At 36.7% G+C, this 25,672-nt stretch overlaps 2 protein-coding genes across 2 annotated transcripts; both read right to left on the bottom strand.

The window, feature by feature from the left end:
* Positions 1-408: 408 nt before the first annotated feature.
* On the bottom strand, positions 409-12,731 carry smc2 (structural maintenance of chromosomes 2). The gene is made up of 24 exons (XM_016280715.1): positions 12,447-12,731; positions 12,033-12,182; positions 11,828-11,950; positions 10,611-10,649; positions 10,346-10,456; positions 10,173-10,217; positions 9,358-9,591; positions 8,370-8,519; positions 7,851-8,084; positions 6,926-7,085; positions 6,558-6,675; positions 6,321-6,459; positions 5,774-5,893; positions 5,459-5,663; positions 4,326-4,461; positions 4,104-4,228; positions 3,757-3,950; positions 3,507-3,650; positions 2,984-3,178; positions 2,705-2,905; positions 1,927-2,043; positions 1,672-1,832; positions 1,322-1,469; positions 409-1,187 (listed from the first exon to the last, which is right to left on the bottom strand). Exons 1-24 carry the CDS (start codon positions 12,612-12,614, stop codon positions 1,005-1,007), a joined length of 3,600 nt encoding a protein of 1,199 aa, XP_016136201.1. The 5' UTR covers positions 12,615-12,731; the 3' UTR covers positions 409-1,004.
* Positions 12,732-14,203: 1,472 nt separating this feature from the next.
* On the bottom strand, positions 14,204-15,165 carry exoc1l (exocyst complex component 1 like). Its single transcript, XM_016280716.1, has 3 exons — positions 15,045-15,165; positions 14,665-14,828; positions 14,204-14,470 (listed from the first exon to the last, which is right to left on the bottom strand). The coding sequence occupies exons 1-3, from the start codon at positions 15,163-15,165 to the stop codon at positions 14,204-14,206; spliced, it is 552 nt and encodes a 183-aa protein (XP_016136202.1).
* Between the last annotated feature and the right edge of the window lie 10,507 nt (positions 15,166-25,672).

Here is a 25,672-nt window from a genome sequence, read left to right as displayed (position 1 = left end):
AAATGTTAGAAAAGGAGGCATCACAAAGTCAAGCAAAAGGGACAGGGATCTGTCCATACTTTGAATAAAGTGGAATGTTTTTAAATGAGGATTGGTGTAACGGTATTAAACATTAAAGGCAAGTTTGTAACATGAATGGAATTGAAACCTCAAATCTGCGTTTGTCCATGTTTGCACGTGTGAAAATATATTTTCTGTAATGAAATCTTTGTAAAGAGGCATGTTATACTGGGTCTCATCTCACCCTTTGTGCCCTTAAATGAAGAATAAAGTTGTGCACATTTTTTGGAGCGGCTTTGTTAGTCAAATTTAAGTGAACATTCACCCAATCTATTTTCTTTATGAAAATCCGTGAATAATTAATCTTTTTAGTGTTTAATTAAAATAGAACTAAACACTTTTCCCTGGTGATGTACAGTAGACTGATTCAATCATTTAATTTAATAATAGTAATTTAAAACTTAAACCCGATAGATTGGATGGATTTACAAAGTTCTCATTGACAAATGAATGTCCATGATTCAGAACTACTGGATAAACGTCTAGAGAGCTTTACAGTTAATATCCGGCAAAAAGTACATTTTATCCAATATTAAATCAGCATTTTTCAACTGTTGTCATCTTGACAATTTGACACGACTACCTTTTTTGACATTTTATTTATACAAAACTAGCTTGCAAAGTTTGAGAAGACAAAAAGTCATCCTGCAAACAAATATACTGAAATATAGCATACAGAGAGAGAGAAAACAGATGAACAGGATTAAAAAGTAGCATAGCAACTACACTCCATAATGTGGAGAAAATGCGTGTGAATACAACAGCGTTTGGCAATGGAAAGGTGATTTACAGAGCAATTTTTTACATGCATTAGATGCACAAATCTGGTGTGTCCAGAAAGCTTTTAGTACTAACATTTTTAAACATACCATTTCATTTTCTCAAATGAAAGTAATAAAAGCTTAATACATCTGGCTTGAAAAATTTGTGCAGACAGCAAGCATTTAGCTGGCCAGTATCTGTTGCTGGCGTTTGTCCCTGGCTTTCTCCTTGGTGCGCTGGGCCAAAGCTTTTCCCTCATGTGTTTGTGCCGTGCGAGTGACCATGGAGATTCCATCCACAAATTTGGTCTTGAAGAGCACATTTGCATTGGTGAACATTCCATCTTTCAGAGACACCACCACAAACTGCAAAGAATACAAAAAAATAAACTTCAGTTTCTGTTGGGGTCAAACACAGTCATGCTAAAGCTGTTCTGTTACTGATGTACTGAAAAATTCACGTGTTGCTCATTTTTATATTTTGTGAGTATGTGCATTACCTGTGAGTGTGTAAAGTGTGTCCTCAGCATCTGTCCGATGTTTTGCGTGTGTGAGAGATCAAGAGCAGCATCCACTTCATCCAGGATGTAAATGGGAGCGGGTTTGAACAGCAACATGGCTAAAATCAGAGAGAGTGCTACCAGAGACCTGAAACACGCATAAACGCATCAGATGATCAATGGGCAGCACATGTACTGGGAAATATGCAGTAACCGGTTCAGTCCACGATCTTATACTCTAATGGATCTGTGGCAAAGAAAATGTTGACCTGGAGAGCCGTAACCAAAATTGTTACTGATTTTAGGAACAAGCGATATGCCACTTTTAGCAAGAGTTGGCAAAAGCTGACCTTTGACCCCCGCTGAGCTCTGTCAGGTTCTCTTTCCACGTTTTCCCTAGAGCCACTTTAAACTCCAACCCGTCCAGGACACCGCAGCCCTCAGGTGGAGCCAAACGGGCATTTGCCCCAGGCAACAAGGTGGAGAATATGGAGCCAAAATCCTTATTCACCTGCAATCACACACGTTGTACTGAATTAGATGCATCATGTCGGTTTGATCTTTTCTTACTAGTTGTAATATTGGGTCATGGGTGGATATTTTACCTTCTGCCACGCCACATTGAGAGCCTCATTCTTTTTATGGTCCAACTCTTCAATTGTTTCCAGGATTTTGGCTTTATCATTTTCAACTATTCTCTTTTTCTTCTTCAGATCATTGTACTGAAAGAAGGCAGACGGTGTTATTACCTTTTACAAATAATAATAAAACTTTATAAGAATCGATATTATTATTAACAAACAAACAAACAATAAGTAAAATGCTACTAATAAAATATCAAAGCTGGGACTGGGTCAAATCTCACAAAAAAATTGGGGGTCAGTCAATATTAATTAATTTGGTGCTCAAGAAAGAATTATTTTTTGTCAGCAAATCAGAATGACTTCTGAAGGATCATGTGACTCTGAAAACTGGAGTAATGATGCTAAAAATAATTTTAAAAGATTTTAAAATGCATTACAATATTTTAAAACAGAAAGCAGTTGTTGTAAATTGTAGTAATATTTCACACTATTACTGTATTTCTGATCAAATAAATGCAGCCCTGATGAGCATAAAAGACTTTAAAAAAATCTTTAGAAAATCTTGCCAACCAAAAATTTTGAAAGGTAGTGTATATACAAGATATAGCATATACTTAAAAAGACAGCAATAATAAAACAAGAAAAGTTTGATTCTTTCTTTGAATTCTGGAGTGAAATATGACCCAGACATGATCTCAGGTTCTTCTAGATTAACCTCTGCTCTTTTGCTCTCGTGTTGGACGCATTTTTGGATTTACATCTTTTATGGCACTGTCACTTAAGAGGTCAAAGGCCATACCCTCTCCTCGGCCTCACTGAGCATGTTCATGGCCCTGCGGTTGACGTTTCTCTCCAGCTTGTCTTTCGTCTCCTCGAGTCTCTTCAGCCTCTGTCCAGCCTCTTTGGGATTGTTGGTTTTAAAGTCGTAGGCAGTGTTAGGCTGGCCAAAGAGATGTTTCTCAGAGGAGATCCACTCATTTTCAGCTAACATGCGGGCCACCTGAACACACGAAAAACATTAGATCCACTCTAATCTACAACAGGCTAGTCTCTAATGGTGTCATTAACTTCCTCTGACCTTGGCTGTGGCATCAGCGCTGTCTTTCTTGTGTTTGCTGATGTTGTGTTCCAGCTCTTTGATTTTGAGCTGAGCGTCATTGTTTTGCTCTCGGAGATGGTTTGCTTCTCCGGTCTTTCCTTTAATCTCTCTCTCCTGTCCCAGAATCACTTCCTTCTGCTGGGACAGCTGCTCCTGCGCAACACGCACTGCCTCCTAAACACACACAGTGTGACTGTTAACATTTACGGCACATACATTTAAAGCATCACATTTAAAGGGACAGTCCACCCAAAAATGCCACGTTATAAAAGAAGATATTTTAAAGAATGGTGTGTACCCAAACAGTTCAGGTTCCGACTGACTTTTTGTTAATGGGAACAAACGGTTTTATTTTTCTTCAAAATATCTTCTTTTGTGTTCCACGAAAGTCATAAAGGTTTGGAATGACAGGAAAGTGAATAACTGATAACAGAATGATCATTTTTAAGGAACCGTCCACCCAAAACTATCTAGGCAATTCTTAAAGAGGTTGTTTCTGTACCTTATTGGCCAAAACCTCAGTGGTCATGGTGTCGATCTGCTCCTGTATGGCTTTGAGAGCTTCATCTACAGCCTGAATCTGCTGCTCATATCCAGCCTGTTCTCTCTTCAGCTCCTCCAACTCCAGAGCTACTGCTTCTGCCTCCTAGAGATAGAAACAGAGAAGTGGTTTCAAACAAGCGTCCAGTGTAGACAGGGTGTAACTTTGTTCAGTCTGGAGCCTGATAGATTTCATAGTAAACTGAAAGTACCTGCTGCTTCTCTTTTAGTCTCTTGTTGTAGGCGTCTGCTTTGCTTTTGGCCTGGTTGAGTTTCTGCTGGGCTGCTTTCAGTTCTTTCTCTCTCTCGGCCTCTGCGTTTTTCATCTTGTTCTCCAGAACTTTGTATTTCTCTTCAGCCTTCTTCTGAACCTCCTTTGTCTTCAATAGCGTTTCCTCACACTCTTCTAAAGAAACAGAACACCATGACATTTAAAGAGCTGTAAAACCAACAATGGCCCGTACTGTGGAGTTGTGCGTTTATTGCGCCTTTTATACAGAGCACCGGCTTCAGAAAGAGAACTAACGCCATTTCGGCAAAGAGGGGTATTTGTGTGTACCGATGGTCTTGCGCAGGTTTTCCAGCTCCTCTTGTTGCTTGTGGAAGGAGCTCTGCTGGAGTTTGGTCTCCAGGATCCGAGCCTCCTCAGTCTTCAGGTCCAACTGCTGCTTAAGCTGACGATATCTGAAAGAGAGCAACATTTCAGTCTTCTGCTTTGTACTTTTATTCTGATTGGTGAGTGAGGATTTTGAGAGGTTATATATTGGACACAGAGACTCACTTCTCAACTGTTCCCTTGAGGCTGCTGAGCTCAGACTCCACCGCAGTGAGTTCTGCCTCTTTAGTCCTCAGACTGTCCTGAAGGTCCTTCACTTCAGCCAGTTTAGTCAGGACGGAGGCCGTCTGAGCACGTGCACCTACACACACACACACAACCGTTATAAGAGAACACAATGTTCTACTATGCCATGTAAACGTATTCAGACCACAAAATCATCTGTAAATAGTGAATAAATTGTAAATAGTGGTGCACCAATATGGGTTTTTCAGTGGCTAATGCCGATAGTGAGAACTAGAGATCAGGGGTCAGTATAATGGTAATATGCACATAGTACAGCAAAGACGTCTTTGAGCATTTCTGTAGCTGAAACACCAAATGCGTCGATTCTCAGGGTATGCATAAATTGTAATATTAGCAAATAGTGTAACAGCATTTGCATGCTATATAGCATTAAAATCTGCACAAATTGCTGGAATCTGAGCTCTAAAACAAATCTTTGACTGCTCTAAATACAGATTAAATACCGGTACTTAAATTGTGGATATGCTGTTTGCATGTTCAGGCTATAATTCTCATGGGAGTATCTCATAAAATCCATTAAATACAGGCTATAATCAGTGTTGCTAATGTCAGCTAAAACTATTAAAACTGAAACAAGCTCAAGTATTAAAATGACTAAAATAAAAACGATAGTTAAATAGAATAAAAAAAATACTAAAAGTGACAAAAGCACAAAATTTGAAAAACATACTAAATGAAAATACAAAAATAAAAGCTAATTCAAAAACACTAACAGTATACAAATAATACTAAAATAAAAGCTGAAAAAAAAAAATTCAGAGAATTTAGGAGAAAGGATATTACATATACATTCTATAGGTATTTTCAGACAATTAGCACATTTTTCTTCTCACAATTTGTCCAACATACTCATTAAAACATTTGTTGTATAGCAGTCACAATTTAAAAAGAACTAAAAAAACAAGAGGAAAAAAGTCAGATTGATGCAATTTGGAAATTACATTCCTGAACAAATATTCAGAGTTGTAATTTAGTAAACAGAATTGACAGCAGGTTTGATTACTTTTGTGATGCTCTGCATCTTGCGCAGTTATAGACGCACATATACAAACCTCCAGTCAAGGTTCCCTGAGGATCAAACACGTCTCCTCCAAGCGTAACAGTTTTGGTGCTCACACCTTTGTCAAAGGCAACTTTTTTAGCATTGTCCAAAGTGTCACAGACCAGCGTAGTTCCAAAAACATACTCCATGGCCTTCCTTAGCTCAGATTCATAACCTACCAATGACAGAGCTGTGTGCACGTTATCTGGCCCGACCTGCAACAAAAAACAAATGGGTTTCCTTTCATTCATCAAAATCCCACTGAGAATATTTCAAACTAATCATAATCAAATCAACAACAGCAGCTCATTAGCAGAGTTCTCACCAAGTTCTTGGCAGTGCGCACTACATTGTTATTGAGGGTACGTGCTGAGATTTTGTTCAGAGGAATGATAGTGTATCTGCGTTTAAGGTCACCCTTTTCCAGAAGCTTTTTTCCAGTAACCTGCAAATAGACCAGTTTAAAAACAAAACAGAATTTTGCCAGATCATGACAAACTAGTGTCTTTGAAAAAAAGTCTCTTATGCTGACTAAGGTTAGATTTATTTGATCAAAAATATAATAAAACCAGTAATTTAGTGAAATATTACACTTTAAAATAACCATTTTCTAATTAAAATGTATTTCTTTCCAGTGATGGCAAAGCTGGATTTTCAGCAGCCATTATAAAAGATGAAAAGTTGTGCTGCTTAATATTTTTGTGGAAATGGTGATACATTTTTCCAGGATTCTTTAATTAACAAAGTTCAAAAGAACAACTTTATATGAAATAGAAATGCTTTGTAACAATAAAAATGTCTTATGATCAATTGAATGCATCACTGCTTAAAAACATGTAAATAGAACAATTAACAATAAAAAAAAGCCTCACCTCGTTGTCGACCACTATGTTATAGAGTCGACCACCAGCAACCACCTCCAGAGCTGTAGCGTTTGACACATCAGTCACTGAGAAAAGATTTGCCACCAAACCCTTCACCTTACTGCAGTCCCAGTTCTTCTCTGGGTCCCTACATACACACAGTACCAATGGATTCAATAAATGAATGAATTGTATAAACCACACATAAGCAATGAGTCTAGATGAAAATGGCTCGCATGTTCTCACGTGTATTCGAAGCGCAGGTTGGGAAATTGGCTCATGAGGGACTCGTAGGTTTCTCTGAGCTGATTGACGTCCCGTGAACACTGCCTCTTCTGCTCCAACAGACCCTCCTCTCGTCCATCTGAACACACAAGTCAATCTCTTAGACAAAGACTAATATCATTTAGTTCTGTCTTAAGTTTTAAAATCCACATTTTTGGTTAGGCTTCAGTTAACTGTAGGGATGCACGATATATCGGTCACCATATCGGTATCGGCCCATATCGGCTCATTTTTTCTGTTATCGGTATCGGCCAAAATTTTCATATCGGTGCATCCCTAGTTAACTGCACCTAATAACACTACAATCACATTCAAAATGTATTCAGTACCTTCATAGTTGAGTTTCTTCATTTCAGCCTGTAGCTTTTCTATGCCTTTTTTCACAGCCTCAAATGTGTCCTGGTCTTTTTTGTAGCCACTGTCCATCTTCTTGACCTGAGCCTGCTTAGTCTTCAGCTCCTGCTGAGCGTGTTTCAGTTTCATTTGAGCCTAAGGGACAGAACAGAGTCACTTACAGTCAATCTTCAAAAAACAATATAAAATAAAATATAATACAGCATAACATATCGCTGTTTAAAAGTTTGCGGTCAGTAGGTTTTTTTTTAATACCAGTACTTTTAATTCAAAGTGACAGTAAAGACATTTATAAAGTTACAAGGGACTTCTATGTCAAAGAAATAGTTTTTTTTAACCTTCTAATCAAAGAATCATAAAAAAAAGGATCACCGTTTCTACAAAAATATTAAACAGCACAGCTGTTTTAGCACTGATAATAATCAGAAATGTTTCTTGAGCAGCAAATCAGCATATCAGAATGATTTCTGAAGGATCATGTGACACTGAAGACTGGAGTAATGATGCTGGAAATTCAGTTTTGACATCACATAAATAAATTACATTTTAAAATATATTAAAATAGAAGAGAGTTATTATTAATTGTAACAATTTTTCACAACATTGCCATTTTTACTGTACTACTTTTACTTTAATGCTGTTTTTAAACAAATAAATGAAGCCTTGAAGTGCATTAAAAGACCCTTCCAAAACCTTTCCCACATTTTTGAGCAGTAGTGTATTTCTAACTCATAATAATCATAAAGTTGCTGAGTAGAGTTATGAGACATTACTGATCCAAGTAATAACACAGTATGGACAGTGAACAGAATTTTTCAAGTTTAATTTTTAAAGTACAGTGGGCAAACATTCCCACATCACTGTGATTATTGGATGGACGTTAAAGGTCAAAAAGGTCACCTGTTTGGCCTCCGTCTCAGCTTTACTCATGTCATTCTTGCAGGTCATCATCTGGCCACTAAGTGTGGCTTCAGCTCCATCTTCATTGGCAGAGAGACCGGCTGACACTGCCTTAAAATACTGCTGAGCCGCCTCCAGTGCTTCTGCATCCTTCTGCCCTTCCTCCTGCACAGCCTTCAGCTGCTCCATAGCCTTGGCTACCTCCACTTCCTTAGCTGACATCATCTTCTTATCCTAGTCCAAAGAAAGTTTAAATAATTTTCATTCATTTATTGATTTCTGGCAATATTTTGAGGTATGAAATATAGTTTCCCAATAGGAACGTTTCTCTTTAATTGATGTTATTATTTCTTTTTCAGTTTATTTAATTTGAGTATTAAATCTATTTGTACCTTTTTTTTATTTTATTTATTTACTCAAAGTTTTGGGGAGCTTTTAAAAATATTCATAGCACATAGATATTTATAAATGAATTTTTAGACAAATAGATGGAACCAAAACTTCTGAATCCTGTTATACCTCCTCCATGTTTTTGAGCAGCTCCTTTCTCTTCTTGGTCTCGTCTTTCTGATTTTGCTTCTTCATGTCCAGAGCGCTTTGGGCCTTTGTGTCCACTCTCTGTGCTTCAGACAAGGTCTCTTCCAGAGTCTTCAACACCCCCCCAACCTCCTAGAGAGACAGACCCAGAAATGAGACATGCTAATGGAATACAACAGGAGACAGAAATATTCAATCAATCAACCACACACTTTTCTAACAGTTATCAATTTGCATCATTAAAAATTCAAATATCTTTTCCCGTACAAAGATTTTAATACTTTTGCCAGTCCATTACCCACCATCTCACCGTCTATTACAGACCTTCAGTCTCCACAGGACAAGTACACGATTAAAAAACCTGGCAAGGTAAAAGAAACCCTACCTATTTAAATCAGAGGTCACACCACACCATTTAGCAGACTGCGGTCCAATTTCGGACCTTAAATGTGTTCCAACAGCACCACAAATCATTTCTATTAAATTAGACAGTTTTTTTCTCCACCACAATGGGAGGAAAACTATTAAACTATTACTAACCATTTGTTGATTCTCATGCAGCGCTGACAAAAGACTGAGTTTAAGCTTAAAGTGGCCATTTCACTTAAATTATGTAAAAAAAATAAATTATATATACACAGTATATATATATATATATATATATATATAAAAATCACACACACATATATATATTAAATTAGGGATGCACCGAAATAAAAAAACGGTTGTTTCATATCATGTGGCTAGCATTTCACATTTATACATTATATTGTGCTTTTGGCATGCACGTGTTTTGTTCATGCAGGTTGTTGCAAAGCACTTGACAAGCAATAAAGGAGAAAAGTTTGAAACTTCATTACACAGTGAGAAACAATTAAAAATAAATCGGGTAGCCCTCAAAGGCTGAAATTTCCCTATGAATGTTTCCAACGCATACACTATTACTTCTTGCTCCTGCTCTGCTGTTTACCTTGTCCCTCCTGCGCTCCAGCTCCTGTATCTCCGCGCTCAGCTCCTTCACTTTGGCCTCGTTCTGCCTCATGTTCTCCTGCAGCTGTGCGACGGAGCTCTGCATCTCCTGCAGGTCTTCAGTAGACTTCAGTTTGGTCTCCTCAGCACACACAAACAGGTACGCCACGTACAGTCGACTCAAGTGCTCGATCTCACGCATGAGCTTCTGGTACTCCAGGTAGGACGCACGTTCCTGAGGAGAAGCAAGGGAGACAGACAGGGTGTGCCAAAGATGATAAATATATATTGTAGAAGTCATATGCTTTCGTTCCACAGTAAGGAATTGAAGCTGTTAGACAACTTAAATGGAAAAACAAAATGTGTTCATAGCAGCAGATAAAGAAAAACAGTGGCGCACAGTAATGTATAGCCTCTTGAATACATTTATTAATAATTAACCACTTCATTTATTACATGATTTTCTCATAACATGAATCTAATATACACATATGCAATAAATTATAAATAAGTTATTATTAATATTCAGCCTAAGAATTATTTTGTGTTTCACAGTAACATGGGGTTAATACCACATGAAGATTTTTTTAAACAAAATATTTTTAAGTCAAGCCAAGTCACCTTTATTTATATAGTGCTTTTAACAATACAGATTGTGTCAGAGCAACTGTACAGCATTAATTAGGAAAATAGCGTCAATAATGCAAAAATGACAATAGTAAACACTCAATTTTGAGTTAAAGGCAGTTCATCATTGAACTTAAATATCCCTGAATTCTAGTAATACTTTTTTGTGTTTTTGTTATAAACACCTACCTCCTTCAGTTTCTCCATAGCAGGGGTGATCTCCTCATCCAGGATCTGTCTCACACACACACACACACACACACACACACACACAGATTTTCATCGCCATTAGATGAAATTGCTGGTTGTTCCAACTGTTGGGTCATTTAAATAAAAAATTATATTTAAATAAATGTATGTACAGTCTGAATCTCTTTCAGCTTGGCATCTTTCTTCTCAATGGTTTTCTGAGCACTGATCTTCTTGCATTCGTACATCCTGGTACCTGCAGCCTCTTCAATCATAGCCAGAATCTGTGGGGGAAAAAAAACATGAACTTGCATCTGAGACACTGGATGTTTGTGTCACTTCATCCATCAGCTCACTGCAATTCAACTGCAAGCTTTATTACTACAATCAAATGTGATTAGATCACAACCAAGTAGATTCAAATGACAAACATCTCACCTCCGGGGGCTTCATGTTTAAGACCTTGGTGATTCTGCCCTGAAATAAACATACAACAGGAGTGACTGAGAATGTGAACCGTAACTACAACTGGCACAAAAGCTCATCTATCTAAAAAGATGAAACCAAAATGAATTTGAGGACAAATTGTCACATTACAGAAGAAAAATAAGTAGCAATCAGCCATTCACGTTCATTTTAAAATGAAAGTCCTATGGTTAAGAATATGAATATCCAATATAATTTCATAAGAATAAATCTTTTCAGGCCACATAACATGAAAAGTCTTAAAGGGGTCATATGATGCGATTTCAATTGTTCCTTTCTCTTCGGAGTGTTACAAGCTCTTGGTGCATAAAGAAGATCTGTAAAGTTGCAAAGACTAAAGTCTCAAATCCAAAGAGATATTCTTTATAAAAGTTAAGAGTCAACCACACCTACCTAAAACGCCTCGTTCTAACACGCCCCCACATGTCTACATCACTATGTGGGAAGATTTGCATAACGGCGCCCAAATGTTCACGCAAAGAAAGGCGGCGTAACTTTTATTCTCGCTGTAGTATTGTTGCCGCCGCCGCCCCATGGCGTGAAGGTGCTGTGTGTTTCATTGTGAAAGCGAAACTACTTTGTTTGGCCTTCCAAAAGAGGACGATATCGGCTTCCTACAATGCCTGCTGTTCTGACTCACAGACTGCAAGTACGTTTTCATATTTAAAGGATTTGCCACTTTTTGGGCAGTGTAGATTAGCACTTGTTGTTTGTCGTTTCTCCGATCACAAATGCAGACATGGTTTTATGTTTACGCAATGCATAAAAAGACAGTATAAGTCATTATAATCCATAATTATGTCCCCACTGGATGCAACGAATGCCTCGTTTATAATGGGTTTTAATGTTTTTGTCTTGTCGCTCCGGGACACAGCATCACAGTATGGTGAGGGGCGTAACATTTCCGTCACACGCTTGAGGTATTCGCCCAATCACAACGCTCTGGATAGCTGGCCAATCACAGCACACCTCGCTTTTCAGACCAATGAGCTTTGTAAAAATCAGAAAGTTGGGGCATAGAGGAGAAACAATAATGTACAATATGTGGAAAATAATGTGTTTTTTTAACCTTAAACCACATACACATTTCATTACACCAAATACACAAAATAATGTTCTTTTTAGCAGCATCATATGACCCCTTTAAAACACTGTATTATGGTGGTTACCTGCATGATCAGAAAGTGAGGGTTGTTGACATTCAAGCCAACTGAACAAAATAGATCCTGGACTCGCAGATTGTTCGCGTTCACGCCGTTGATGAGGTACTTGTTTCGTCCACCTATGACCACCTGCACAACACAAACAATAATGTCACAATAATGAGTGTTATCAGCGAGACTGTGGAGCAAACACTGATCTCAAGCCAAATACCTGTCGTGTAATAGTAATCTCATCATGCGTCTCAAACCCAAGTGGACTCTGTTTCTTGTTGGAGTTGTCAAAAGTGATGGACACAGTTGCTTTGGTGATCCCAGCCAGGCCATTTTTGTACACCAGATCTTGGAGATTAGTGGCACGAACCTACAAGGTTTGACAAGCCCAAACAAGCAGTATTAGCTGTTAAACTCTTATCCTTTCTAATAGGATACCTCTGTATCCTATTCGGTTTGACTTTTTTGCATTTTGTATGTTGTTGTTGTTGTTGTCATAAAAGTGATTCATACTTTTTGTTGTTTTTTAATTAAGCAAAAACAAATAAATAAATGCATAAACCACTGCTGTTAAAAGCTGAAAGATGTATTTATATGGCTACGTGTAGATGATATTTAATGTATTAAAACTGACCTGTGACAGGTTAGAAATCCCGAGCAGAAAGCAGATGGAATCCAGTATATTCGACTTTCCACTGCCGTTCAGTCCAGTGATGGCGTTAAAAAACGGGTCAAAGCCGTTAATCTCCGTCCTTTCGGCGTAGGACTTGAAGCCCTCTAGTACAATAGACTTTATGTACATATCGATCAACCACCGTATGAGGAAAATACAATAAAAACGCTACACACTGCTGTATTCTATGCGATAACCTCAAACAACTTCGGCGGTGCTTTCAGTTCAACCATCCAAACTTGAAATTTGGCGCCAGGAGCGCTTCCGCTACGCCGTTATGACCGGATATAAGTTACGAGTTCAATTACAAACAAAGAAATTCACTCGCATCCTGCATGTATTTAGACAAAATGTTAGTTTATTTTGCAAGAACTCACGGTCATTACAAACAAAGCACTATTATTAGAAGTGAAAAAAATGTATTCTGTTGATTCAGGCTATTATTTAGCCACCCCCAAAACATTAACGCGTGTGTGACGTCAGCTGGGGGCTTTGGCTCAAGTGTCATTAGTGCACATTTAACCTGTTACATAACATTAGCATATTTTATGGAATAATTGACTCTGGGCATTCTATTCTATTCAGTGTTGGGAGTAACGCATTACAAGTTACGTAATCAGATTACTTTTTTCAAGTAACTAGTAAAGTAACGCATTACTTTTTAATTTACAAGAGAATATCTGAGTTACTTTTTCAAATAAGTAATGCAAGTTGATTTTTTTTTCAATTTATTGATTGACAGCTCTGCTGTCCCCATGTTGAGAGAAATCAGAAGATGTTACTGTAGATCTAAAATAAATATAAATATGCATTAATTCATCTCACTCACAAAAAAACCCCGCACAGATTCAGTATTCCTCAAAATGAATAAAAATAATGCAACTCAGAATATGACACAAGCCTGCAATAATTAAATGTTAAAGAACACGTAACGCAATATTGTAATGCATTACTTTTAAAAGTAACTTTCCCCAACACTGGTAACGACCATTAAACTATATTTGATATATAGTTGGACTTGTTCTGTAATCACGAGGTCTGTTTTTTCACGAAATAAAACCCCCTTTTTTTAATCCCAATTCAAATATTTTATTATCATTTATATATTTATTTGGTAAGTAGCTGCACATTTACAGATAAATACCAAGAATATTATGCATGCAAAGAATTAAAGCTGTCTTGCACACAGTCACAAATGTTTTGAAAATGTTCCATACATTTCATTTGTTTGGAATAGTTGATGGATGTTTTGCAATGGCACAGTTTTTATTCAATAACATGTAAAGCACACTGCAGGAATGAGAAAACAATAGATGTTTCACCAGATGGCAAGATTATTAAAACGGTGTATTCTGTAATATCCACAAGTTTGTTTCACAGTTTCACTTTTTGAAATGATTAAATACATAGCTTGCTTAATGAATCAGCTAAAACATGCAAAACATGTAGCATTTATTACACTTATAAAGTCACAACATTACTAATCAGAAACACTCTTTTGTGTTGCACAAGCACAAATTGGATTTCACCCACAATGTGGCGTTATGTTACAGCTACTGTAGGTCTGTCTGAGTGCTCAAAGCATGGCTTAAGTACACTCCCTAAGGGCATTGCAGATAACACTGAAATTAACTTTTTATTGTCAGCATCAAGGGTTTAGGTTTTTAGGGCCAGTTTAAAAGAAATCTCATTAAATAAGAAGATTAATCAAAATGTCTCTATGCCAGAGGCACAGGACACAAGGAAAGACACACCAGATTAAAGGCATAGAAACAGATCTGCGCAAGGACAACACAGTCACCACGATCTGAATACACTGCAGTGGGCTGAATGTACGTCCAGTCAAAGTTCTTAAGTTTCAGTGCCGTGTGGTGATACTTCCTGCTCAGGGACAGCAGACAGCGGGCCAGCGTGTATTTTGCAGCACAGCTCACTGCTCTGACCGACCGCACCGTGTCGAAATGCATCAAGAAACAGGGATCATCCTAACACAGCAGAGATATGCAAACTGAACATCTTCCAATGAAAAGTAAGAGATTCCACTTCCTAAGGCAATACAACTCATCAGCACTATTAATATGAAGTCTACGTCAGATTTAGCCTTAACATATGTTTTCAAGCATCTAAGTAGCATGTGTAATCATAAATGGGATGTGGATGAATGCCAAGCTCAACTCACAGTATCTGGATCTCTACCGTCCAGAATCAGCAGATCTTCCAGGGCCCAAATCTCAGTTTTTTCATAACTGTCCTCCAGCCCAGATTTCTGCAGCTTATTGGTCCGTGAATGTTTAACTCTCCGACACAGGACCACTGAGATTTGAGCTTCTTTATCCTTAGATACTAAACACACATTGGTTTTGTATTTTTATTACACCTCTTCATCAAACCATACAAAGCATATTTAGGATTTTTAATTTTTTTTTAGAATTCTTCCTTCAGAAACAATATCTGAACGTGTCCCCAGATGATCACACATTTTTTTTTCTAATGGAAGATAACTCAGCACATCACCTCAAATAAGCATGCATAAAATAGATAGAAGTTGATTTTTCTTACTAGAAACGCAGAGAAAATGTCGTCCCTGCTGTTGCTCCTCTATTTCTATAAACTCCTTCAGCTTCTGTTCCTCCGGTCTGAACAAGACTCTGTCCATCTCCTCCCTCAGAAGAGACGACATCTCAGGCAGAAAAAGAGAGAGAAAATTAATTTAAGTGTGAGAGAGAGCAAGAGCAGAGTGAGGGATAAAATGCTTTCTTGAGGTGGATCTGGTTTGCAGGGTTTATTGCCCTCCTCTCTCTCTTTCTTTCTCTCTCTCTATCTCTCTGTCGGTTGGTTGGGGTGAGCCTGAGTTGACAGATGAAACTGTACCTTCTGTGCATTTTCAACATTTCAAAAGAGGGTTTACCTTATAAATTCAGCAAAACTTTTTGGTTTTCAAAAGCTGTTTGAAATATGATTTTCAAAGTTTTTATGAGGATGTGCCAGGAATCATCATTAAAAGAAAAGTTCACTTAAAATCAGGACATTTAAGATGTAGATGAGTTTGTTTCTTCCAAACCGATTTGGATCACTTGCTCACCAATGCATCAATTTCACAATAATCCACAAATCCATCATTTAATGTCTTGTGAAGTGAAAAGCTGAATGTTTGTAAGAAACAAATCCATCAAGATGTTTTTAACCTCAAACCATTACTAAAATAAAATAATGCTAAAATATCTAATATCACTTTCTCCCTTGAAAAAGTTGTCTCATGGAGGAGAGAAATATGCACAAATCAATCAGTGTTTACAAGGGAAAACAGTTTTTAATAAATATGTCAGAGGATTTTGAGAGGACAACAGGAGATTGACTTTTTTCATTGGAAGAATCATTATTATTTATGATGAATAATATTTTGGCCAGAAGCAGCGGTTTAAAGTAAAAACACACCTCAATGATGGATTTGTTTCTTGCAAACATGCAGTTTTTAATTTCACAACGCTTTAATTGTTGGACTGGAGTGGTGTGAATTACTTGTGGATTATTGTGATGTTTTTATCAGCTGTTTGGACTCTCATTCTGATGGCACCCATTCACTGCAGAGCATCCATTGGTACATTTCTCCAAATCTGTTCTGATGAAGAAACAAACTCATCTACATCTTGGATGGCCTGAGGGTGAGTACATTTAAAATTGTTCTACTCTTTATATGTAATTTGTGAACTGTATGTATTGCCACAAATCTTTTTTTTTTTTTTTTACATAAATTATGTTCAATATTGTTTAGTAATTATAACATCAGTTAGGGTATACAGCTAAATTGAAACAAAGTAATAGGAGATAATATGTTTTGGTCTATCACAAATTTTCAGGGAAGTCGTGGCCTAATGGTTAAAGAGTTGGACTCGTAACCCAAAATTGGAGGTGGGGGGAGTGAATGTACAGTGCTCTCTTCCACCTTCAATACCACGACTGAGGTGCCCTTCAGCAAGGCACCGAACCCCCAACTGCTCCCCGGGTGCCGCAGCATAAATGGCTGCCCACTGCTCCGGGTGTGTGTTCACTGCTGAGTGTGTGCACTTAGGATGGGTTAAATGCAGAGCACTAATTCCTAGTATGGGTAACCATACTTGGCCACATGTCACGTCATATTATGGATTCAAAACCAAAATATAGCTGCAAGCAGCGATGAGCGCCCAAGCCACCAGTGCTACCGCCATCCCGGTGGCATCAGGAAAACAGTTCATAGTAGGGCACATGCATTTAGAGTAACCCTCTGGCAGTCTGGTTTTATAGGTTACAGCAATGAAAGGGTTACACTATTACATCAAGAGAGTGCAACACACACACACGCAGAGAGAGAAGAGAGAACAAGATATAACACTTTAGTGTAACACTTTAAAATGAGGTACTTTGGTAACACTTTACAATGATGCTTCATTTGTTAACATTAAATATATTAGTTAACATGAACAATAATTATATTTAAAATGTTATTAATTTGAGTTCATATTAAGTTCAAAACTTACTAACACATTATTAATTAAAATGTAAAGTTGTATCTGCTAACATTAATTAATGTACTGTGAACATGAACATGAACCTTTTTATTAACTAACATTAAAAAAGATTAATAAACGTGGTAAAAATATACTGTTCATTCTTAGTTCATGTTAGTTAATGTATTAACTAATGATAACAAATGAGACCTTATTGGAAAGCATTACCAAAATTTTTAATGACCTATAAACATTTTTTAAAATGATCTTATTGATATATAAGCATTTGTGAAATAATTATATAAAATTATATCACCAGTACAGTACATATTGACTTATTCTATGTGTTTGTTTGTCATTCTAACTAATGGAAACTGTGCAGTACAAGATCAGGCTTAAAATATTTCTTATCCTATAAGATGAACATGAAAATATTTATTAACTAAAATTAACAAATATTAATAAATGCTGTAAAAATATATTGTTCATTGTTAGTTAATGCATTAACTAATGTTAATGATCCATAAGCATTTGAAAAAAAAAGAGATTTTAATGATGTATAAGCATTTGTAAAATAATTATATAAACTATATTGACAGTACAGTACATATCAACTGATACTATGTATTTATTTGTCATTCTAAGGGATTGAGACATCGCCCAGAATGTCAGTATTTACTAGATGTCTTCGAGATCTGCCTAAACTAGTAAGCATCAGCTTCAACATGCAAGCGGAACAGGGGAGTCAAATACATGTCGAGTTATCTGCACATCACGACTAGTTTAATCAAATGTGTTATGCAGGCATCTAGCAGCTAAGCTAGTTAGCGAGGTGTTCATTTTAGAAACTTGTTTTTCTTAAAGGGGTCATATGATGCGATTTCAAGTTTTCCTTTCTCTTTGGAGTGTTACAAGCTGTTCGTGAACAGATAAGATCCCTAAAGTTGCAAAGACTAAAGTCTCAAACCCAAAGAGATATTCTTTATAAAATTTAAGACTGGTCCACATCCCCCTAAAACGGCTCGTTCTGACACGCCCCCACATATCTACATCACGATGTGGGAAGATTTGCATAACGCCGGCCAGATGTTCACGCAAAGAAAGAAGGCGTGACTTTATTGTTGTTGCCGCCGCCATGTTGTGAAGACACTGTGTGTTTCGTTGCGAAAGCGAAACTACTTTGTTTGGTCTTCCAAAAGAGGACACGACTAGAAATCAGTGGTTTATGGATTCAAAACCAAAATATAGCTGCAAGCAGCGATGAGCGCCCAAGCCACCAGTGCTACCGCCATCCCGGTGGCATCAGGAAAACAGTTCATAGTAGGGCACATGCATTTAGAGTAACCCTCTGGCAGTCTGGTTTTATAGGTTACAGCAATGAAAGGGTTACACTATTACATCAAGAGAGTGCAACACACACACACGCAGAGAGAGAAGAGAGAACAAGATATAACACTTTAGTGTAACACTTTAAAATGAGGTACTTTGGTAACACTTTACAATGATGCTTCATTTGTTAACATTAAATATATTAGTTAACATGAACAATAATTATATTTAAAATGTTATTAATTTGAGTTCATATTAAGTTCAAAACTTACTAACACATTATTAATTAAAATGTAAAGTTGTATCTGCTAACATTAATTAATGTACTGTGAACATGAACATGAACCTTTTTATTAACTAACATTAAAAAAGATTAATAAACGTGGTAAAAATATACTGTTCATTCTTAGTTCATGTTAGTTAATGTATTAACTAATGATAACAAATGAGACCTTATTGGAAAGCATTACCAAAATTTTTAATGACCTATAAACATTTTTTAAAATGATCTTATTGATATATAAGCATTTGTGAAATAATTATATAAAATTATATCACCAGTACAGTACATATTGACTTATTCTATGTGTTTGTTTGTCATTCTAACTAATGGAAACTGTGCAGTACAAGATCAGGCTTAAAATATTTCTTATCCTATAAGATGAACATGAAAATATTTATTAACTAAAATTAACAAATATTAATAAATGCTGTAAAAATATATTGTTCATTGTTAGTTAATGCATTAACTAATGTTAATGATCCATAAGCATTTGAAAAAAAAAGAGATTTTAATGATGTATAAGCATTTGTAAAATAATTATATAAACTATATTGACAGTACAGTACATATCAACTGATACTATGTATTTATTTGTCATTCTAAGGGATTGAGACATCGCCCAGAATGTCAGTATTTACTAGATGTCTTCGAGATCTGCCTAAACTAGTAAGCATCAGCTTCAACATGCAAGCGGAACAGGGGAGTCAAATACATGTCGAGTTATCTGCACATCACGACTAGTTTAATCAAATGTGTTATGCAGGCATCTAGCAGCTAAGCTAGTTAGCGAGGTGTTCATTTTAGAAACTTGTTTTTCTTAAAGGGGTCATATGATGCGATTTCAAGTTTTCCTTTCTCTTTGGAGTGTTACAAGCTGTTCGTGAACAGGTAAGATCCCTAAAGTTGCAAAGACTAAAGTCTCAAACCCAAAGAGATATTCTTTATAAAATTTAAGACTGGTCCACATCCCCCTAAAACGGCTCGTTCTGACACGCCCCCACATATCTACATCACGATGTGGGAAGATTTGCATAACGCCGGCCAGATGTTCACGCAAAGAAAGAAGGCGTGACTTTATTGTTGTTGCCGCCGCCATGTTGTGAAGACACTGTGTGTTTCGTTGCGAAAGCGAAACTACTTTGTTTGGTCTTCCAAAAGAGGACACGACTAGAAATCAGTGGTTAAGTTGTATTTACAACACTGTTCCAGAACACTTCAACCCAAATAAGTGTACTGTTTCCTGATCCTGGGAGAGTAGACTACAATGCCGGCTGTTCTGACTCTCTGTCTGTAATTACGTTTTCATATTTAAAGAATTTGCCACTGATGATTCAAACACGAGTTTTGAGCAGTGAAGAGTAGTGCTTGTTTGTCATTTCTCCGATCACAAATGCAGACATGGTTTTATGTTTACACGGCACGATGCAACGCAATGCATAAAAAGACAGTATAAGTCATTATAATCTGTAATTATGTCCCCACTGGATGCAACGAATGCCTCGTTTATAATGAGTTTTATTGGTTTTGTCTCGTCGCTCCGGGACACGGCATCAAAGTATGGTAAGGGGCGTAACATTTCCGTCACACGCTTGAGGAATTCGGCCAATCACAATGCGCTGGATAGCATATATTTTTTGTTAGCTTTTTTCACTGTGCGCATTACAAATATGATACAGTACAAGCCTGAAATGTATGTGGACTTACATATTCTTTCCTCTTCTTTTCATCTCTGTTCTTTATTGAATTTTCTCTCCCCTTATTCTTAACCTACATGTGGATGCTTTTAGTGTTTTATAACCTGATCACACACACACACACACACACACACACACACACTCTCTAACAAACTCACTCCTGGCTTAGATGAGCCGTGTCTGACTGATTGTAGTAAAATGGCCCTGGGGGAAAATACATCATTAGTTATGAAAACACATTTCCCTCTTAAATCTCCATCATAAGAGGTGCAGTTAGAACCCATTATAATTATAATCTCCACAGGGATAGCACACATATTGACTGTGGCCCCATCAACCTACAAAGATTCAATATCCAGCGGATCTACAGATGCATAATTTATAGTCACAAAACACGTACATACAAACAAGTGTTCTGATTGCATCTGATAAAGACTTTTTGGTGACTATAGAGGCCTTCTTGATATCCATCTGTGTTTTCAGAAGGCTGACAGATTAATCATGGACAAATTTCGGCTGTCTGAGCCAATACACTCAGGAACAATTTACCCAGAGTCCAAATAGAGGAAATGATCTCTGCTTTTGGTCTTCAGAGTAGCTTTTAGTTGGTCTTTGAGGCTTTACTTGTGGCTGCTGTTACAGTCAGTTTTAAAGGATTGTCATGGGGTAGAAAAATAATTTTTTTCCTTCCATGTGCGTTTCCTTAGGTAATGGAGTAGTAATGGCTTGAAGGGATTCACCCAAAATTGATACTCACCTTAACACCATTCTATGTATGATTTCTGTGGAACGCAAAAGAAGACATTTTGAAGAATGTTGGTAACCAAATAGTTTGTTGTATAACAAAAGTCACTTTAGATAAAAGCTCAGTTAAATGGCTCTTTAAATCTTGTCTATAGTGCATTTATACCCATGTTATAGTGTCTCAGAACACCAAAGCACAGATAAACCTCCTTTCCAGTACTTCTGGAGCTCAAGACAACATCTATGTAAATATTGCATTAAACTGGAGTAAACAGAAGTGGCAGGGTGGACAGAACTATGGAGACTTTTCCACATACAGTGATGTTCATTTTTTATTATTTTTTTTTAATGCCGAAGGATTCTGAATCTGGGGAAAATAATAGGATGCTCTGAGGTACTCCAAGATACACTTTATTGATTTGGCAATGTCCAATAAACTGCGCTGGGAATGGGTCCAATGATTTCCAAATGTACTGTAAGTCATAGCCAATGGACTAAAACAAAATGAGGTTCCTTCAGAAAACTAAAGCATTTACAGTCCACTATGCATATCATAGCCATAACTTCATAACTTCATAACAACATACAGTATTTTGTTTCAATAAACATAAGAAAACCTGTGAAAACATTAGCATACAAACCTTAAATTCTTCTTCTTCTTCTTCTTCTTCTTTCCTTTCGTTATAATTCTATACTGAAGCCCATTTCTGCCATGGAATAAAAAAAAAAGAAAAGAAAAAAAGAAAAATGAGAATCTCACATTTCTGACTTTTCTATAGAATTGCGAGTTAACATCTCACAGTTCTGACTTCTGAGTTAACATTTTTAACATAATTACAGTTTTCTGTGGTGGTGGAAATGGGGTTTGCATAATAATATGTAACTGAGGTGTAGTGCCGTCATTATTCCACTTCAAAACAATAATTGCCTGGGAATTTCCTAGACACGCCAAGTGCACATTCTAAAAATAATTCACCAATAATTTCCAAACAAGCTATTTTACCAGTAAATATCATCAAACCATATTCTGGCATTAGGTCAAGAATAGACATGAACTTTAATATATTTTACATTGTATGTCATTTCCATAAAAATATGGAAAATATAAATTTTTGAAAAGCAGCAACATCCTACAAAAAGCAACAGGTTGCAAAAAGGATCGTAAAGATATTGTAGTTACGATTAAGTTCCTTTCAAAATCTCTAGAGTCTTTTTGATCACTGAAAAACACTGCTCGCACATTTACAGGGATTCATAAACCAAGCCACAGTTTTGATTTTATATTCATAATGTCTGTGTGTGGAATTCACTCACACACAGATTTACTCTGTCTGTCTTTCTCTGGAAAAGATGTGATCAATAATTTCCAATGAGCAGAAGTCAGTGACTGACACAAAGGGACTACGTTTATGTCCAGGGATCAGTTCTATTAGATTTTTACATGCTTATGTGAGTGTGAGTGCTAATGGTTGAGTGCTGTGGGATAGATATCCTGTCTCGCCCACACACATATACTGAGGTTTCCATCCGCTTCTCCCCACAAAAATGCATCTAAACATCAAGTAACATGCAATGTTTACCAATTTACCAACCGTATAGTTTCCGTTAACCCTTGCCCATAATACCACTTCTTTTCACTTTTGGTAATTTTCTAGATTTTTATGACAGTGGTAGTTAATACCAACTTACTAACTTCATTGTAGAAAGAAAAACTAGTTTGGGACTACTATTTAATAGCCTTCCCTTACTGTTTATTGATCAGTGTGATACAACTTATGTGCCTAGTTAAGTAAAGTGGGAAAATATAACTGCACAAATAATTTTATAATTTATTTATTTGTAGTAATACATGATTTGTAACTGACCAAGCAATCATTATTTAACAGAATTATTTTTATCTAATTTGAATTTGATTATTTATTATATTTGATACAAGTATAGTGTATACATAGGTAAGAGTGGGTGAGCCTCATGCCTGTAAAAAAAACTGTGTGGTCTTCATTTCAGGCTGCAAATCAACAAAATGTGATTATTTTAAAGGGATAGTTCACCCCAAAATGAAACTTCTGTCATTGATTACTCACCCTCATGTCGTTCCAAACTTGTAAGACCTTCGTTCATCTTCAGAACACAAATTAAGATATTTTTGATAAAATCGGAGAGCTCTCTGACCCTCCCATAGACAGCAACGCAACTGAAATGTTCCCAGGTCCAGAAACGTAGTAAGGACATCGGTAAAACAGTCCATGTGGCATCAGTGGTGCAACTTCCATTTTGTGAAGCTACGAGAATACTATTTGTGTGGAAAGGAAACAAAAACATAATTTATTCAACAATTCTTTTCCCAAGAGTTACGTCTTCCGCCATTTTGGAGAGTTCCCTAAGTACGTAATCGATGTAATCGGGGTTGGGTTGTGTTGGGGGGTGCGCGCATGAACGTAATCTGCTTGATCGGTGTTGTTTAGTTTAGGGGAAAGCGTGTGTATGCATTGTGATACTCTCTAAAATGGCGGAAGACAGTAACTCTGGGGAGAAGAACTGTTGAATAAAGTCATTATTTTTGTTTTCTTTGTTCACAAAAATGATTCTCCTAGCATCACAAAATTGAAGTTGAGCCACCGATGTCACATGGACTGTTTTACCGATGTCCTTACTACGTTTCTGGACCTGGGAACATTACAGTTGCATTGCTGTACGGAGAGGGTCAGAGTGCTCTCCGATTTCATCAAAAATATCTTAATTTGTGTTCCGAAGATGAACGAAGGTCTTACAGGTTTGGAACGACACGAGGGTGAGTAATTAATGACAGAATTTTCATTTTGGGGTGAACTAACCCTTTAAAAGGGGTGATTCTTTTCTACATCCACTGTATTACCAGTACAATGGTGCACTCTGTTGGTTGAAATGTGTAGTTCACATATGGGCTTGTCATGGTTTGTTGCCTCAGGGCCTGGACAGCTTGGTCTCATCAACGGAAATATGAACTCCAACGATTATCAGAACATTCTGCAGCCAAATGTAAGGGTCGTCTGTTCACCAACTGAGGCCCAACACAGTGCAGTAAACCAACAACAGAATAGCAGATTAACTGAACCTCAGGTTTGACCATTGTTTTTTGTAAAGTAAAGTTTTTTGGTGTTGACTTTATAAAGTATCCAGTTGTCATATTTAGGTAAAAGTAAAAATACCTTTATGGATATTGACTCAAGTTGGTGAGCGTGTGGTAGGATATGTAAATATGAAAATTAACAAACCCTAGAGGTATTATTATTTTAAAAAAATGAAAAACTGTCATCATTTACTCATCCTCATGTCGTTACAAATCTGTACGAATTTCTGCAAAATACTTAATTAATCTTAAATTTAATCTTGGTCAATGTTAATTTATAAATGTACTTTTGTTCATTGTTCTTAGTGATGCTACATCATTTTATTTTATGCACTGAATTATTCATTTTTAAATTTAAAATTAATTTACCATACTAAGAAATTAATTATTATCTGATAATGATGCTGTTGATACGGTCATAAACTTTTAGTTCAGCAATACTGTATAATGATGTTGAAATTATTGTTAATAACTATTAATATATTAATATTATAATTATAATACTGTAAATAATTATTATTATTAATAACTATTATTGTTATTAATGTTAAATGCGATGTTTGCCTGAGGAAGTAGATAGATGTATATCATTATAGAAGCGTAGTAGCCTAATACCCAGATAAACTTTTTATGAGGATCAAAGACAAAAATCAGTTCCTGTCCATATTTACGATAATTTACTTCATGATAATGTCTCTGGAGCTATAGAATAACAACAACAGAGAAATATCTAGGGTACTAATATAAATATAAGCTGCAACTAAATAATGAAAATATATTGTTTATTAACCCTCAAAAAAATAAAAAAAATTAAATACTGTGGCTGTAAATACTGTGATGGATCAGATGGTAATACCATGGTGCATATAGGATGATACTGGAATTCATGATAATATCATGACATTTACCATGATATTTACTGTGTTTTAATTTCCAAAACCCCATGGTAATACCATGCTACTTTTTGGTACTTTGTTGTATGTGACATGTATAATGTATAGTGTAAAGAGTGCACGTGAGCTGAGTCTATTATTGGAAACACAGTTATTGAACACTTTGGTTACGACCTAAGGCGCCCCCTGCTGGCCAGCCAACAACCTTGCAGGAGTTACCCTAGTAAATTCCAGCTTAACGGGGTCATATGATGCGATTAAAATTTTTCCTTTCTCTTCGGAGTGTTACAAGCTCTTGGTGCATAAAGAAGATCTGTAAAGTTGCAAAGACTAAAGTCTCAAATCCAAAGAGATATTCTTTATAAAAGTTAAGAGTCAGCCACGCCTACCTAAAGCGGCTCGTTCTAACACGCCCCACATACCTACCTCACTATGTGGGAAGATTTGCATAACGCCGCCCAAATGTTCACACAAAGAAAGAAGGCGTAACATTTATTCTCGCTGTAGTATTGTTGCCGCCGCCACCATGTTGTGAAGGCGCTGTGTGCTTCGTTTTGTAAAAGCGAAACTACTTTGTTTGGTCTTCCAAAAGAGGACGATATCGCTTCGTCATGCCTGGAGCTGATCCGTGCTGGTCGCTGAGGAAATACA

The sequence above is a fragment of the Sinocyclocheilus grahami genome, unplaced genomic scaffold, assembly GCF_001515645.1.
Source record: "Sinocyclocheilus grahami isolate Dianchi unplaced genomic scaffold, SAMN03320097.WGS_v1.1 scaffold143.1, whole genome shotgun sequence".
Classification (NCBI taxonomy): Eukaryota; Metazoa; Chordata; class Actinopteri; order Cypriniformes; family Cyprinidae; genus Sinocyclocheilus; species Sinocyclocheilus grahami.
The sequence above is the reverse complement of the archived record's forward strand: the minus strand, read 5'-3'. Positions and strand labels throughout refer to the sequence as shown.